The following is a 17988-nucleotide window of genomic DNA, read 5'->3' as shown; positions in this document are numbered from 1 at the left end:
GACCAACATATGAAATTCTGGACAACCAATTTTTCTTTTCTTGTAGACAGATGCATAAAAATTTAGTACCACCTTGGATAGAAAAAACAAATTCAGTGATGAATGAATGAAAAAAAGATAAGAGAAATAGACCTTGATTTAATAGTAGGTGAGGTATAGATAGAGGAAAACGATTGCTTTCAACCGACTGATTTAATGCACACGTAAACCGCCTCGAGGGAATGACATGCGTCCTCGTAGCCAGGCCATCCATCCCGCAGCCTTATCCCTTTCTTCTCGAGTCGTCCTCTTCCTCTGAACTAGATCAGGAAAATCTTGCTGCTGCTCTCTCCCCAAATCCTTTGCAACTTTGCACTGCTCTCTCCCGAAGAGCATCCCGTCCTTTCCTCCCGTATCTCACTCCGGCCGGTGGAGCTGCTGCTGCTGCAAGGGGCAGCGCTGCACTGCGACGACCTGCTATTCGACCACAGGGACGGCGAGCTCTTTGCCGCGAAACGGCGATGATGTTCATGGTCGGGGTGCTACGGGGGCCACGGGGATAGAGGTCGCCGGTGCTGTAGACGGCGGCGATGTCGCAAGGTGCCGCTCGCAGCGCATGGTGTAACCTCTGGCTATAGTGAGGAGCTGCACCACATCGACGCGGCGGTGCGGTGCTGTGCAGCAAGGCATGTCGTCGGGGTTTTGCAGCAGCCGGTGATGCAACCACCCACCCTATTGTAGTAGCCGGCGCTGGCATGAAGCATCGTCGGGGCCGCCGGAGCTTCGATGGTGCTGCAACGAAGCATCGCCAGTGCTGTGTTGGAGCATTGCCGGCCCGCCGGAGCATTGTCGGTGCTTCAATGGAGCTTCGCCGAAGCTGCAATGAAGCATCGTCGGGGCCGCCAGAGCTTAGCGGGTGCTGCAACGAAGCATCGTCGGTGCTGTATTGGAGCATTGCCGGCCGGCCAGAGCATTGTCGGTGCTTCAATGGAGCTTCGACGGTGGTTCAAGGGGTGGTCACAGCAATGATGTTGCTGCTGCCGTGGCCCGTGTATGGTGAGCTCGTCGGCGTTTTTGGCATGAGATGACAGGTGACGCCGCTGCTGCTACCTGAGCGCTACGGCTAGTGCATATCGGCCAATTGCCCAACTGAAGCTCATTGCACGGGAGCAAGGATGCACCCATCGGTGCTGGAGAGATATAGGCTTTGTTGCGATGGAAGTGATGTTATCGTTCAGGGATCAAGCGGCCTAAATTAATGCAGATCAACGGCTGGCAAGGCGGTTTAAAAACTCCTACCATCAGCCGGTTTACGCGTAGATGTGGCCATAGATAGATGTAGATATAGATATAGACTTGTTTAATGTGTTGAGAAAGATTCACAGTTCCACTATTTCAATATATCAATATAGGACTGTGCTAACCACCAGTCGACTGGTAGTTAGCAACAGATCCGGACGACCTTCGATCGATCTTCCCACTCGTCCCGCTGCGGCGTTCCTCCTGCTTCCACTGATTTTTTTTCCTTCTCTCAAAAACCGTAGTAAATTGCTAGTGGTTTTTTCTAGTTTTTCACTGATAATATGAAAAGAAAATAAAAGTGCTTGAAAGAGGATTCAAACCCAGGTCTATGTAATACCTATCGAGCCTAATAACCAACTAAGCCACCTTTTGCTGTTGTCTATTGTAGAATGACGATGTTATTTGAACCTTTCTTATTTCTGCCATATCAGAAGAAAAAAATAAAGTGTGGCTTGGTAACTTTGGCAATGACCAGCGTGATAACTATGGTCTGAGTAACATGATAACTATACCATGATAAGGCTGGTAACTACAGTACGAGAAAGGTTAAAAGCATGGGAAAGTATGGTAATTTAAAATAAGATATTAGTTATCAAGTCTGCGATGATACATCATCATGTTATTTACACAGAAATTATCGGGTGTATGTTTTTCAACAAAAAAGTTTCAGGTCAAAAGTTACAGTGGCGTTTGTATGGGAGTTATCAATTTTGTATGTTTCTATTACCATGTTATTTACATAGAAATTAGCGGGGCATCACCCCCCCCTCGCCATAGTCGCCATATTTACCAGGATCAGGTACATAACATAAGTTATCAAGTCTGCGATGTGTGAGTTATCATGTTATTTCCATAAGAGTTATCGTGGTATGGTTCAACAACTCCTCCCACCCCTACCCCCACCGACAAAGTTACCAGGACTGGGTACATAATTTATCATGTCTATGATGTGTCATTTATCATGTTATTTGCATAGAAGTTATCGTGGTATGTTTCAGCGACTCCCCCCACCCCTAACCCCACCGACAAAGTTACCAGGACTGGGTACATAATTTATCATGTCTACGATGTATGAGTTATCATGTTATTTGCATAAAATTTATCAGGATAGTGATGCATAAACTATCATCATATTTACACAGAAGTTATCGAGAGTATATTTCATCAAAACCCCTCCCTCCGGCGGAGGGAAAAGTTATTATGTTTGTGGTGCGTAAATTATTGGGGGTATATTTCAGCACCCCTTCTCGCCAAAGTTACCAGGACCGGGGTGCATAAGTTATCGGGTCTCTGATGTCTGAGTTACCATGTTGTTCACATCAGAGTAACTGGGGATATTTCATCAACACCACTTCCCTCAAAGTTACCAGGATCGAGGTACATAAGTATATCAGGTATGTGATGTGTGAGTTATCATGATATTCACACAAAAATGACCCGGGATATTTCATCAACGCTTCCCTCCCGATCGTCAAAGTAATCAGTACCGAGTACATAAGTTATCAGGTATGTGATGTGTAAGTTACCATGCTATACACACACAAAAATTACCAACGGTATATTTCATCAACCTCCCCCGCCAAAATTATCATGGTATCATCAACTCAAGACGAGTTGGTAAAATAATCTACTTAAGTGCGGAAAAGATCGGATATTGCATTCACTTTTGTGCAAACATAGAAAAGGAGACAGGTTAAAAAGCCTATTTGCTTTCATTTTTACAAAAGAGGAACGTAGGTGAGGTGGTTGGCTAGTGGGTTACCTTGTAAAAGTTACAAGGATCGAATCCTGTTGGCACACTATTTTTTGCCGAGAAAGATTCACGCGAGTTAATTACTCACCACTTGAAAATCGGGAATCAAAGAAATTAACGCGAGTTAATTATGCACCTGAGAATCGGGAGTCAGAGAGATTAAGGCGAGTTAGTTACGCAGCACCTGAAAATCGGGAATCAGAGAGATTAACGGAGTTAATTAGGCACCTGAAAATCGGGAGTCACAGAGAGACATGCATGCGCGTGATGAATATCCGACGGCTCGCAGGTCGTGCGGATTTGTTGCAAACCACCAGTCCACTGGTGGATAGATTTCTCGATCAATATAAATGTTTGAAATTGCTGACGGAACCTGCCGCCCGGTCACAGCTGCACTATTTTTTTTTGCATTCGAATAGAGAGCTTTTTATTCAACAAAAGAACTCCTAGCATCATCAGCCAAGAGGCTGGTGAGTAGGAAGGAAGGTCTAGAATCTGTCCAACTCTCGATCACCATCAACAAGCAGGCATGCTTTGCACAGAGATGGGCCGGTACATGCTTTGCACAGAGATGGGCCGGTACATTGGCAGATCTACTTATATGTTGAACAACAAAAGAAGTAAAATGGGTAGCTAGCTCTTCTATCTCTAAAAATAAAGGTGCCACTATAGAAAGACTATTGTGGCGAGTGTTCCAAAGGTTTACAACCTCTAGGCAGTCTGTCTCCATTATCACATGTGAGAAACCTCGCAAGCTTGCAAAGATGACACCGTCATGGAGCGCCAGGGCCTCACCGATGAATGGATTCGTCACCCCATCGTGGGGTTTACTCCAGGCTCCCAACAAAGCCGAGGCTGAACGTGCCACACCTCCTGCTCCCGCCTTGTTCGAGTCATGTTAATAGCCGCATCAGTATTAATTTTCACAACCTCTCCTTCAGGCGGCCTCCACCCATGTCCAGGAAGGATCGAAGCATGTGAACAAGGAATATCAAGGACCACCAAGTCTTCTCTGATGTGTCTCACTGTAGCAAGAGGATCAAGCTTCTCTCCATCATGTGTGATTCTGTTTTTGGAATGCCAAATTGCTCGCATTAAAGAGATCATTTGCGCCCTCTCCACCTCTGTGAACTGACTGTCACAAATCATATCTCTAGACCATGTATCTGGGTGCAGCCTTGGTCTTCTCACACCAAATAATGCATGTGCTTGTTCCCAGAACAACTTGGCATGGGAGCAATGCACTAAAGCGTGCATCAAATCCTCATCCATCGCAAGGCAGACGTTGCATCTGCTTATGGGTCGTATATGCCGATGTTTTAGTGTGCTTTCATCCGGAAGAATGCCCCTCACCACTCTCCACCAAAAGACACGAACCTTCGGCAATACCTTGAGCTTCCACAACAACTTCCACATCTGTTCTTCGGTCTGTGAGGTATTTGTTACCGCCCCTTCATCTAGAGCGACACGCTCTTTCTGATTCACTAGAGCATGGTAAGCTGATTTAACAGAATAGATGCCACTGCCTTCATGAGCCCACGCACGAAAATCCTCTCCCCCCCCCCCCATTGCGTAGAGGAATATTTAAGATTGCATCCGCATCGGATGAGATAAAAACATCACGAACCAGCTGAGATCGCCAAATCCAATTTTCAGTATCTATGAGCTGATTGACAAATCCCAACGTTGTTCCTCCCGGCATCACCCTAGGAGTAAGCGAGGGGGTGCCCGGTATCCAATTGTCATTCCAAATGGAGATAGTAGTCCCGTCACCAATTCTTTTGATCAAACCCAACTCAAGAGCTTCTCTTCCGGCCACAATAGCACGCCATATCGCTGAAGCAGAGTGCGGTATGGTGGCCTCCATAAAGTCACAGACGGGAAAATAACGTCCTTTTATGACTCTTGCACAAAGTGAGTTGGGATTAGTTATGAATCTCCACCCATGTTTCCCCAACAAAGCCACATTGAATCTGCACTATTTGCTGGGTCAATTATTCAGTTTTTCTATATTTGCATAATTTATTGTTTATATTGTACTAGTAATTTGTACGGTGTCTCTGAACCATTTGAATTATGAACTATGTACTGTAATTTTTAGCTTGTTGTAAGAACATGAACCTAATTTTTATTTTGTAATAAATCACGGAGATTGCATGCAAAATCTATTGCCCTCGTTGTAAGCAATGGGCTAGTACAAATTATAATTCTGCAAAGAAAAAGAGTAGTAGGTACTCGTAAGAGCATCTCCAGTAGATAATGCTAATTGGTGTAAATTGGTGATGTAAAAGTGTAACTCCAATCGATGATGCAAATGGAGATGTAAAACTAATCGGCATGAGCACGGGCGGCCGAGCGTCGAGAGCCGGGAGGAGCGCCAGCAGACCGACCAGCGGCAGGAGGTGCGCCAGCGGCCGAGCGGCGAGACCCAGGAGGTCGAATGCAGCGTCGGGAGCTTGAATGTCGACGGCGCAGTTGTGAATCGAGCGGCGAGTTGGTCGCGGTGAGACGGCGGGGTAACGGGCATGCGGTGCGAGAAGGTCGATCCGGCGGCAGAAAAGCGACAACGGGTGTGCGGCTCGAATCCGGCGCCGGCGGGGCGGCGGGGGGAGCTCAAATCATATGACGGCGGAGAAACGGCTAATTCGGCCGATTTGGAGGCGGGCGACAACGGAGCAGCGACGGGACCAGAGGCGGGGGCGGTAGTCGCGACGGCGACCGGCCAGGTGGAGCAAAATCAGGGAGGCTTGGCAGCAGCAGCGTGGAGGCGGAGGCGGGATTAGGGGCAGTGGTCTCGCCGATGAAGGCCCCGTCGGGGTGGGCGGCTACGGCGAAGAAGGCGGCGGGGTCGGCCATGGCCCGAGCGACGGCGAGCAGGCAACTGACGGGTGAGCGGAAGGAAAATGAAAACAAATGGGTAGTTGACACGCGGCCGTCAGTTTTACATCTTAAAGATGTATTTACATCTCCGTCAGATAAAGATATAATTATGTTTTTATCTAGATCGTCGGTTGAAAATGGGTTTTTGAGAATAGAAGATGCAAAAGTTAATTACGTTTGCATAGATCTATTGGAGATGAGAATGCAAAAGCGAAGAGGACTCAACCCAAACCACTCGATCTCGATCGACGCCAGTAATTAACCGGCAGCCTTGCGCGCCCCGCCACCAGAACCCACTAACCGCCGGCCGCGCGGCATGGACAGCACCGTCGACGCAATGGCGGCCGCCTACGACGCGCTGGTCGACGCCGCGGCGGCCGCCGTCAGCGAGCCCGGGCGCACGGTGGCGCTCACGGACCTTCACCGCTGCCTCGACGCCTTCAACGAGTCCTGCGACCGAGCCGAGGGCCTCGTCCAGGCGGCCGCCGCCGGCCTCGGCCCCACCGCCTCCCGCCACGACGCGCTGTGCCGCGCCGTGCGCGCGGTCGACAAGGATCTCCGGGCCGCCGGCGCCGGCCAGGAGGAGAACGAGATGGACGAGGAGAAGAATCGCCCTCCGACCACGCCGCTGGCGGCCGAGGACAGATAGCCCAATCGATCTACCTCGTCTCCCGTTGATATGATGTTCATCGTTCTTGTTTTTTCCATGTGATGTTCATCGTTCTTCTTGGTTTCTTGTTTTTTTTGTGTGTGGCGAAATTCTTGTTTTCTTGGTTGATGTGACTAGTAAGTGTATCATTAAGAAGTTATGGTTCGCTCTTTTCTAACCTCTCATTCTAAGGGGTAAGAGCATCTACAACCAGACTGAACAAATATGACCCGCCCCTATATGTCCACTGACACATCTGTGCAGTTTTCGGAAGTGTTTGTTTTTGTCCATCAACGCGGCCATGCCCCAAATTGTCATTCACATCAAGAGATATGAACCGGATGGATGCCGGAGGCTCCTCAGCGATTTGAGCTTCTCGGCCGTCCGATCGTTTTCTTGATTGCGTTTTGGCCGTTGGATCTCGGGCTCGGTCGTCGTGGGCCGTCGGATATTTACCGGATCGTTGTGAGCCGTTAGATAAAATTCAGTGTGCCCCGGTCGTGCCACCGCGCGTAATTCCAGCGCCCCCACGAGGGCATTTTCGTCATTTCACCTAGTGGGAGAAATGCCCAATAGCGCTGAGGTGAGTCCGTGGACAGCGAGCACCGGATCGTTCCCCTCCCCCTCCCGCTCGCTCGCTCTCCTCTCCTCCCCGCCCCCTCCCTCAAAACCCTAGCCGCCGCTACCCATCGCGCCCTACAGCGCCGCCGCTCTCGCGACGCCGTCGCTGCTCTCCTCTCCCTCTCTCCGACCCGAGCCGCCGCCCTCCTCTGCGTCTCCGACCTCCTCCCCATGGGATTGCAACAGAGCCCCCCAGCAATGACGACGAGCAGCAGCGGAGGGAGGACGAGGAGCACGACGGCGGCAGTGGGGAGCAGCAGCAGCAGGCCAAGGTGGCGCTGCCCTTCTCCGCCATGTGCGTGCGGATCTCCCGCAACACCTACCCCAACCTCCGCGCCCTCCGCAACGCCTCCCATGTCGGTCTCACCGACGCCCCACATGTCAAGATCTCCGAGGGCGACTTCGGACACATCCTTGACGACGTGCCCCACCTCGCTGACTACTACATTCCGGTGAGCAGCCCCCTCCCCCTAACCTGCTCCTCCTCACTCGACCGCGAGTCATGGTTCGCTGTGACCTGCGGGTGCCATCGTTTCAGCTCGTGGTGATTGGTTTTGTGCGGTGCAGCTTTAGCTAAGCGACTGTCAGTACGAGCGAAATGATCCGACGCTGATTTGGCTGGAAACGTGACCATGATGTGTGCGGGGTTTGGTCGATTTGGGATTTCTGTTGTTGAGCCACGAATACAGAGTGCTTAATGTCATCTCAATTTTTCTTACGTTCCAGCTCCACTATTAGTGTTGTTAAGCTGCTGAGAATAGAAAGCAATGTAGCAGGAATACAGAAGTTGAGGTTTTCATTGCTTTGGTCATACAGTTTTTTAAACTATATACTAGAAGAACAGGGTACTCATTCCTGCCTTCTAAGAAACTATGTAATTGACTGCTCATGTTGGTTGTAATACATTGCTAGACACAGAGTTGTACATTTTTCAGTTAGGTTTTTGCAAATCAAACTATATTCAACAAGGCATCTCTCCTTTTGAAACACGAACACTCAACCAGGGTACGCTACGCCCCTCTCATGTTCCTTTCATTTTTTCCTTAGTTGGGTTCAGAGATCATTGCACAATAAAACTGATCGATAACATTTTCATTGTGGTTCTCTAATCTTTTGAACTTGTTAGAAGTTTTCTAAAATCCAATTGTTTGTTATTTTTGGTGCTTTTCAGGTGACCCATTGCAGTTCAGAGATGGTTTATATGAATTGTTTATGATCTAGGCCGCTACCAAACGCCTCTGGAGAGCAGTATACTGTTTCTGCATTTACCAACACGTGAGTCCTTGCTCACATGGATTACATATTCCTATAGAAAATAGATTACTTTGCTAATAGAGTATTGATGAGTCTGGCTAGATTCTTTGCTCACACGGACTAGATATTCCTATAGAGAATAAATTTCTTTGCTAAAAAGTATTGATGAGTATGGCTACAGGAGATAGTGATTCTTTTGTAGCTCTTGATTTTGCTACTTATGCAAGGTTTTTGGCTTTAACCTTTTTTTTGGGGGAAAGATCATCCTTTCTGCACTTTATTCCCTCAAGATAAACTGCGTGATGGGATGAGTATGCATACAACACAACTATTGAACCAATGACCATGCTTGAATATATATTAAATTAGACATATTTTTTTAGTTATGACCTTTTTATCATTCTGAAGGTTCTTTATTCTAAGGTGAAAAGGGATTTTTGATTTTCCTTCTGCAATCAAAGTATCGTATCATGATAGTACCTACACGTCATGTTGAATGCTATAAAGAACATGATCAATTGGTTTCACAAGGAGATGAATATGGACTGGTTTAGGAAAAGAAAATATTTTGTACGTATGCATTGGTAATTGTTCCTCAAAAAGATGCTGGTTAAACTGAGTCATGTTTTGTATCTTGGTCTGTACCCTGCCTAATATCCTAATATTGAACGTGAACTTCAGATATGGAGTATTGGTTCTCCTGATCCTAACTTCACATTAGATGGCCACTCAAAAGGCGTGAACCGTGTTGATTACTTCACCGGTGGTGATCGACCATTTTTTATTACTGGATCTGATGATCAGACTGCAAAGGTGTGTCATCTGCAATGAATTGTGCTATTGTGAGGGTATATTGGGATTGATATGACTTATTACTCAATTTGTTGGATCAGGTTTGAGATTACCAAACCAAGAGATGTGTTCAAACACTTGAAGGATATGCACACAATGTGTCTGCTGTCTGTTTCCATCTAGAACTACCTATTATAATTACTGGCTCAGAGGATGGCACAGTTCGCTTGTGGCACTCTACAACCTACAGGTACTCTCTCTCTCATACTATGATATTGCTTGGAGATGATACTAACAGTGCGCTCTCCGAAAACCAGCTTTGTTTTACTAAAATCTATTTAGTTACACGCAAATACAGTTACTGGCCGAAGTTTTTTTCTTCTACATGTTTTTTGTTTGCAATAATAGTAATATCTTCTGCACTGGACTATATACATTCGTTATTTCCTAACTCATGCCAGTTTATTTCTTTAAATTGGCAGTGTAGATAGTGCCTTGTTCATGAATCATGAGCAAGAATGTGGTCTATTCTTAATTCTTCCATTTCTCCCAAGAATTTAATTATTTCTTTTCTTGTAGAACAAGTGAATAACACTTTGCTTGATGCACTTACAGGCTTGAGAACACTCTTCATTATGGTCTTGAGCGAGTTTGGGCTTTAGGATACATGAAGGGGTCAAGAAGGTAATGAATATTTTGCTCTTCCTCTATTTCAGTTCTATGGTAATATGGTCAATGTGAAGGGCCAATACACGAATATGTCTTCTCATCTGCTACTGAAGCTCCACACGCACTAACAATCCATTTTCTTTTTCTGCGACACAATTTCCTATATTGTGACAACATTGTGTATCTGCTAAACTGTTTCTCCCAAAAAAAATCTTCACTAAAAATGCATAGTTCATGTTTTTATTTATTGTTCTTTCCTTTCAAGTTAATGTAGTGATATATGATATTTTAATTTTTATAGGATTGTGATTGGATATGATTTAGGGAAAATTATGATAAAAATTGGCCGTGAAGTTCCAGTTGCTAGCATGGACAACAGTGAAAAAATCCTATGGGCAAAACATAATGAAATCCAAACTGTTAGTATCAAGACTGTTGGTGCAGGCAATGAGGTTCTTCTTCTTTGCCATGTTAAATGTGCAGGATTGTGAGTTACTTTTGGTGTAACCACATTTTTACATTTAGATATCCTATTATTTCCGGCATTTACAGTTACTGTGGTATAATAAAGCTCTTCTACTGAAGTGAAATGCATAAGTTCATGATTAGTATTAGCACAATATGGAACTGAGTGTTGGTTTTGAATTAAATTTTGATGGTTTAAAGAAGTGCGCATGAGGTTGTTATGACTTATGGATAAACACGTCATACATGCCTTGATGTTTTTGCACGTTGCCTTTACATGAAACTTTAGGAGATAGGCTCCTCTAGGATTTATATAGTTTCATTCTCTCAGTAGGTTAAGCTGATTTGCCTTGTCGCCTGTTCTTTCTTCCTGTACGTTTGTCTGTTCTTCCTTGATTTGGATCTGGTTTGTTTGCAGGTCTGTCGTTAGTTTAGCTGCTACGTCGGATCTGATGCTGTTTTCGCCGATATATAGGTATGCATCCATTCTGCTCCCTTTCTAGGCCGCCGTCTACCGCATATATTTGATTTTACCTTTGATTTGCTGCAGATTTGTTTGTTGCCTCTTGTTTCACGTTCTTCCGGTCGATCGCTTGCTCGATCTGTGCCTGGACATCATCTCCATGTCGCGGCTTCGTGAACGGATCTTCTGGTCGACCACTCTTCTCCTCCTCCTTACTCCTCTTTTTCCCTAGGTTGGTGTTTGTACATCGTGGCGCTTTTCTCCCCACTTGATACAAGAACGATTGTATAATTTCTTTCTATGCACTTCATCAAGCACATAATTTAACTAAAACTTGTGGTTTGTTATGGGGCCTGCATTTGTAATGGTTCATTAAGGTATCTTCAGTATTTTTTGTTTCTTTCCCTGTTTTGTCTTTCCCTGTTTTGTCATCTTTAGTATTTTTTGTTTCTTCATACGTGCATTTTTATCGTCCCAACAATCCACTGGCCTGACGGGCACGCCAAGGCACACATTTAATTATCAGAAGATGGTTCTATTTTTATGGGGCCTGCATTTGTAATGGTTCATTAAGGTCACCATTGAGCCGCCTTCTGTACTTTAGAGGCGTATTGTGCGGCTACACGTTTGTGTTTTTTTATCCATTCACCCATTGCAATGTAAATTCAAGTTCTTGGATTTTTATTTCTTGTTTCTTCTTTTTGGTGAGCGAATTGGCTAATTGAGCTATTTTCCTCTTGGTTTGTTGCAACAATTGGGAAGGATTGTCCTGTACTATCTATCATGGTTATTAGCTAGCAAGAGTGATGCCACAAGTGGATCTGCCCAGTAAATTTGTTAATTACTTCCTTGCAAGAATGAGTTGAGTTTGGTTTCTAATCCCTCAAGTCTATTCAAGATTTCCCATTTTTTAGTTACATACAAATATGCACCTTGATTGCTATGCATAATCACGTAGGTAATTCCATCTCTTTTCGTTGATGCTTTATCCTGCTTGGATCATATATGCTTCTGTATAACACTGATTGAGGTGGACAATTATAAATTTACTACACGCATATAAGCTTTCTATACATAGATAACTAGAGCATTATAAAGTAGTGTGTCATGTTCTAATTATAAATGAAGAGAAAGTTAAGAACTTTGTAATTACATAGTAATCATGGCTAGATCATAGAGGTTAGAGATGTACAAATGATTGATTAAAAATATATATTTATATTTGCAACAACACAATGGATCATGCCAGGTAAATATTTTTGTAGAATACAAGTCAGGTTTAGAACTTTTGACCACGACAGCTGAAAAACCAAAGTAAATCCATCGTATATATTCAGTATAATGTATATTTAGATATTCATGGCGCTGCATAAGCTTAATTAAGTTCCCTGGGAGCACTAGCTGCTCGTGTATACATGTATTTCTTGATTCTAATAAGATGCAGTCAATCTTTGAAAATACAGTAAGCACCTGTCATGAAATTTAGAACTGGCGTGATGTGTCTCTATGTTAATAACTATCATGCTTGCGTAGCTGGTTGATTTATTTGATTATAATCAAATTGGACCATCATAATTTTAAGATCGTGATTATTCAGATGAAAAATGATCAAAGAAATACATGTACCAAAGTCACATCTGTTTAGATCATGATTAGGCATACAATTGCTCCTTCAAATTATTGTGATATTGTAGTGCTCTTTAGTATTATGTATTGTGGTGCTGCACCTCCTTTTCTCTTCTTTCCTGGACATATACTCTGCACCGGAAGTTACCTATTGCCCGCTATACCTTTCTATGAACTTTTGTTAATAATCTGCCTATAATTATAAGAAAAAAATGCATGAATGTATATAGCTTTGCACCAGGACACTTTACTTTTGCTATGACCTGTCATTTTTGTGAGCTGCAGACGATTTTGGCATTGATGTTCTCATGCAAGTCATCTTATCTTTGCAAGCCTACTGATAGAATACACTCAAGATAGGACACCACATGCGTCATCCTGAGATAGATAGACGCTCATGCTTGGTTCATCCTGTTGGCTGAGGATGCTAAGTTTCATCTGTTTTGTAAAAATGAAATTGTGTATAGATATTTGTGGCTGCTATAGCAACTCTCGAGAATTGTTGTAGGGTATGCATTTTCCTTTTGTGAAAAAATTGTCCTGTTGCATTCAAAATTTCGACTTGAAATGGAGCTCAATATGAGTTATGTAGGCCAATCTTCTAAGTGTTTAATGTTCTTTTATGTTACATCCTAGCAGGAAAGTGGAGCAGCTATCTGAGGAGGTTGATTCATTGAAGGAAACCCTCGACAAGCACTTATTGCGCCAATGAGAGCGAATTTGGGAAGCTAAGGAAAGGGCGGAGCTGTTTGAGAGAGCTGTGAGTAGTCTGAAGCAAACAAAGCATGAACAGTTGTTTTCCCTGCAGGATGATTTGGTTTCAGCATTAATGAATTGGAGATTATTGTTACAGAATGGTGGGCCACCGGATGTCCTTCAAATATTTGACGACGAAGCCTAGGCAATGCAATCAGGGATGTGGTTAGGGTTTGTTAATTTTAGCTAGGTTCTTTGTTGCTGATTGATGGCCAGTGGCGCTCTTCTGCTTGGAACAAACACTATATGTAGTTGCTGCTCCTCTAGGTTGGGTCGTTGCTACTGCTTTGGCTGTAGCTCTGTGCAGGTATTTATATTTTCCAGCTTCTACTATTTGGCATTACATGTTCATGCTTTTACATCAAGGATATACCCCCATCAGACGTGGATTTGTAGCAAGAAAATTAGTCAACGGAGCCCGGACAATGAGTTTGGAAAATCTATAGTCAAGCCTTGCTGCTCCTTTGTCTCTTATTTATCTGGTTTGATTTGGGAGTAGAATCATCAACGACATGCCTATTAGAATTATTTATTTGTTTCATAGTTGTGTCATAGCCCTGTAGCAAATATTTGAGTGATAGGATTGTTGTGCAGACTATAATGTGAAAGTCGGGTGTCCCCTTAAGCAAATATGTATTATGTGCAGTGGATTAGGGTCAATATTTTGGTTCTGAAAGAAAGAGAGAAACAGAGGATCATGTTCTTTCTTGGGTCCAAGACTAAAAGTTGGTAATTTTGATGAGAAATAAAAAACGTGTGTTCATTTACCGGTTTTGTCTGCATCACCAATCATATTTGCGTTGGCAATGTATGATATTTTGTCTTCCAGGTTTCTAGGTATCTGCTGCAAGGCTTGGATTGACGTATGTTGGGATGATCTCATATGGATAAATGGTAGATCAAGGGCTTTTAATCACTGAAGTAGTATCCATACGTATGACTGGTGATGCAAATAATGGATGTGGAAACTATATGAATGTCAAGTGGAGAGTTAAATGATTTATCAATGTTGATTTTACTAGAATTATTCTTGAATATCAGGTATTCATTTCAAGTAATAGTAACCTTACTCTACAAATTTAGCATTATTTTGATACTCTGCGAGTGTTGTGTTGTTTACTAAATTCTTTATTTGTTGCCACGTGATAGGATCTTGAGACGGCCCTCACGGGAGTGGTCGTCGCCCCCGGTCAACTATGGTCACCTCCGTTAGCACCCACCGGCAGGATCCCCCTCCCCCTCGCCTCCCCCTTATCCACCATTTCATGTCCACCACTGGGAGGAGCGGCGGTTGCCGCTGGCGCATATGCAAAGCCTGGAGACATCGCCATCGACGGGAGGAGAAGGACTGTCTTCGTCGCGTTTGTGCACTTCCGTGAAGAGGACAACTCGAGGTGAGGAGAACCGCTTGGCAGGAGGAGCTCGAGCCGAGGCGAGTCGCCTCTGATTCTGCAACGCGCTCGATGTCTGCCTCTTCCCCCACAAGCACACACGAGAGGCCAGGCCTTGGACTAGGTAGAGCAGGAGCAGTTCCATCTCCCTCACCAATGCATCACCGCCCTCATCTTGATCAATAATGAACTGGAGGTACCAACTCTTTTCTTTACTCTTTCATGGTGAATCCATTTTTATTATCCCTGTTTGATAGTTTTTCTCCTCTTGACCCAAATAAAGAGATTTGATGTGATGATTGAGGTAGAAGGCTAGCTGAACATATTGATCAAATGTCTGCTGGTGTACTTTATTATTCTTTATTTCATTGTTTTTTGTTTGGTGACCGTGAACTCTATAGGTAGAGGAGCAGAGGACATAAAGGTGCATAGCTATTTTGTCACTACTAATATATATGACTAATTAATGCCCACAAAGTTTTAATGGGATAATAATGAGAGATTATCAAGGAACAGAGCTCTCTGGTACTTCATATACGTGATCCTTTTAGTAGCCCACAAGATGTCTCAGTACATGCTCATAAGAGGATAGGATGTGATACATGTTTGCTCAAACGTTCCAAGACTTGGATGAACAGTTGGAATAAAGGATCTCTTTCTGTCTCCACCATGGAAAAAATAGAATCAACCCTTCCTCTTATTAATCATGTGCAGCCTCTTTAATTTGCCTTCCTAGCCTGTGTCATTTGGTTCTGAAATTTTTTCTGCTATGCAATTTAACAATTTAATTTCGTGCGTCATGTGCTGTGTTTTGATTTCCGGTTTGAGCTTTTTTTCGCCCTAGGCCGAGATGGCCGAATGTCGGCCATTTTCAAAAATTTGGCTGAAATTTGACCAAAATTTGACTGCAATTTGACTTAAATTTGATCGATATTTGCCAAATTTGAGCAATTTCGGCCTAAATATACTTTTCGCCTCAGGCCGAGATGGCCGAAATTCGGCCGAAATCCACTTTTTGCGGCCGAAAATCAAAACACAGGTCATGTGCAGAGAGGTCCAGCACGATCTGAGACACATGGGTTTTCTGTTCTCAACTTCTCATGTCTGATTTTAATTCTTTTGCTTTTTGGTTAACCAGAGCTCAGAATCAAGATTAAGGTGTGCGCTCATATAACCTACGCGGTGTCATGGTTGTTAAATCCTGCTCCCCATGGCTCACTATTGCATTTGGAAGTTGGAACTGTATCTTAGATTGATTTGCTATGATGGGATATAAATAGCAGCCTTACTGATGTGTCACTTTACTTGGCTGCTTGTTGCTGAAACTTCTATATTTCTATTTCAGAATGTAGTTGAGCACAAAGCAAAAAGGGTGATGTTTGCCCATAGATGCCTGATGATGATCATTTCCTGGTGAGTTTGTGTTGCTCATAGAGAACTTGAAATAGTCATGGATGGACCTGTGAATGAAACAATAACAGGCATGCATTCGTTATGCTCTTGGTAGATATTTTCTAATTATGCTTGTGCCTGTCAATTTGTATTAATGTTTATTTTGTATTGCTCTACCTACATTTTTTTGTTAAATGCCGCGTCTGTCGATATTGTTTCATTTGCACACAACTAGCTATCGTCGGGTACAACACTAATGTCGCTATTTAGATCCTAAACTATGCCCTTTATTATTAACATACCCTTCTGAATTTTCTTGCAGTTGTAGGTTTGCTAACAGTTCTTGGGTCGTCTTGCATGATTTTGCTTTTATACATATATATTTATTTGAACTGTGGCTTTTCTGATGCACCTGTGCTATTGTTTCCTCTATTGAGATGCTGAATGTTTTTCCTTTTACTATACATCTGTATCTACTTATTGGCTGGATGTTTTCTTACCCATTTTGTTTTCTTCTTTGAGAAGGCTATACGTGCTCTTGGAATTATGCAAGCTATGAAAAAGTGTTATATTATTTCATCTCTCTGCCGCCTCTCGACATTTCCATTATGAGATATATTGAGTAATACAGATATATTGTCTATTGCCGGGGTTAGTTAAAACGGGGCCATGTGGAGTCCACCATGGGTTAATAATGTTGAGGTCTTTTGCATATCTCATTTGAGAAAAGACCATTATTTGAATGCTGATTTAATGTGCCTTTTATGCTTTGTTCTTCTAGAAGAGTACAACGCTGGGTGGATATTCTTCTACCTTAGCAGATGAGATCGATTGTATTTCAAGGTATGTACTTTCGCTTGCCCCATAAGTTTATAACAGTGTCTATCTTTGTCGTGTCTGCTTATTTCATTGCTTTTCTCTTAAAATGGACAAGATGAGACACTGACGGGAAAAGAAGCTTTGCCCTCCGAACATGAAGCCTAGGCTCTAGACTGGGTATCTCTTAAAGTAATCATACTTTTGGTGCGTTTCGTGTGATCCTCATATTCGTTAGTTAGTTAACCCATATGCTATACATTCCTCTTACATGCATTTGAGGATTGGCTATGCATGACCTTATCATTTTGGTCATGACCGTGCAAAGAAATGATGGCTCGGCTGTAGGGGCATATCAACAGATGCTAGCTTGAGTTGGTCCTTTGTTCTCAATGGATTTGTTATTATTATGCCCTGTCACCCAACATACATTGTTCTGAATTTGTACCTCCTATTTTATTCTGTTGTACTGTCCATGGACAAGCAAATATTGTGGTTAGCATATAAGACTAAGTTGTATTGAATGTTTAATAGTTGTCGTAACGTGAGCTGCCATAAAACACAAGATCTTTGATTGTGGTGCAGATTTGTCAAAGACGGGAAGAAGTATCCCTAGGAGGAAGACAGGATCCTGGGTGGAAAATTGGTGAAAGTGTGTACGACCATGGGAAATGGATGCCTCCTGCTACCAGCTGCGCCCTGAGGTGTGTTTCTTTGCAGGTATCTGATTAGGTCAAAAGCGACAGGAACTTTATGTACGCTGAGTACTCTCTTTCGCCTGGCATAGTGAATGAGAACAAATCAAAATTAGTGGACCAAGTTATATGTGCTATCCTTTTACTGGGTGTACAGAGAACATATTCCAGCATGTATTTGGGTGTATGAACTGTTGTATCGATGATGTCGAGTCGCTGTGCGTACATGTCATGGCTTCATATGCATATATAAATTGTTGTATCCACTTTGTACCTTTGTATCATGTGTAACATATATTCTGATTTACCTGGCTGAATATGATTCAATCAAGTTCAGATTTTGCGAAGTATATGTTTTCCTTTGCATCGTCATACTGTCTTTAATTTTTCTGCCGGGTTAGCTAAAATGAAACCAGGTGGGTGCGGCAGGCCGCACTTCCTATCTAGTGCATATGATTGGTTAGGATGAAGAAAGAGAGAAAAGA

General features: G+C 43.5%; 1 protein-coding gene across 1 annotated transcript; it reads left to right on the top strand.

Annotated features, from left to right (window-relative positions):
* The first annotated feature begins 7477 nt into the window (after positions 1 to 7477).
* LOC123130402 (probable coatomer subunit beta') lies at positions 7478 to 17680 on the top strand. The gene is made up of 9 exons (XM_044550306.1): positions 7478 to 7636; positions 9120 to 9251; positions 9353 to 9480; positions 9846 to 9914; positions 10201 to 10386; positions 10783 to 10839; positions 14039 to 14072; positions 14359 to 14796; positions 15946 to 17680. The coding sequence occupies exons 1-8, from the start codon at positions 7478 to 7480 to the stop codon at positions 14605 to 14607; spliced, it is 1014 nt and encodes a 337-aa protein (XP_044406241.1). The 3' UTR covers positions 14608 to 14796; positions 15946 to 17680.
* Positions 17681 to 17988: the final 308 nt, after the last annotated feature.

This window comes from Triticum aestivum, chromosome 6A, assembly GCF_018294505.1.
Source record: "Triticum aestivum cultivar Chinese Spring chromosome 6A, IWGSC CS RefSeq v2.1, whole genome shotgun sequence".
Classification (NCBI taxonomy): Eukaryota; Viridiplantae; Streptophyta; class Magnoliopsida; order Poales; family Poaceae; genus Triticum; species Triticum aestivum.
The sequence above is the reverse complement of the archived record's forward strand: the minus strand, read 5'-3'. Positions and strand labels throughout refer to the sequence as shown.

Excerpts from the sequence above, each read along its gene's own strand:
- LOC123130402 (XM_044550306.1), top strand. The coding sequence starts at position 7,478 with ATGTGCGTGCGGATCTCCCGCAACACCTACCCCAACCTCCGCGCCCTC. Across the intron at positions 9,252-9,352 it reads CTGATGATCAGACTGCAAAG|AGATGTGTTCAAACACTTGA; the intron begins GTGTGTCATCTG and ends TACCAAACCAAG. Across the intron at positions 9,915-10,200 it reads TACATGAAGGGGTCAAGAAG|GATTGTGATTGGATATGATT; the intron begins GTAATGAATATT and ends TAATTTTTATAG.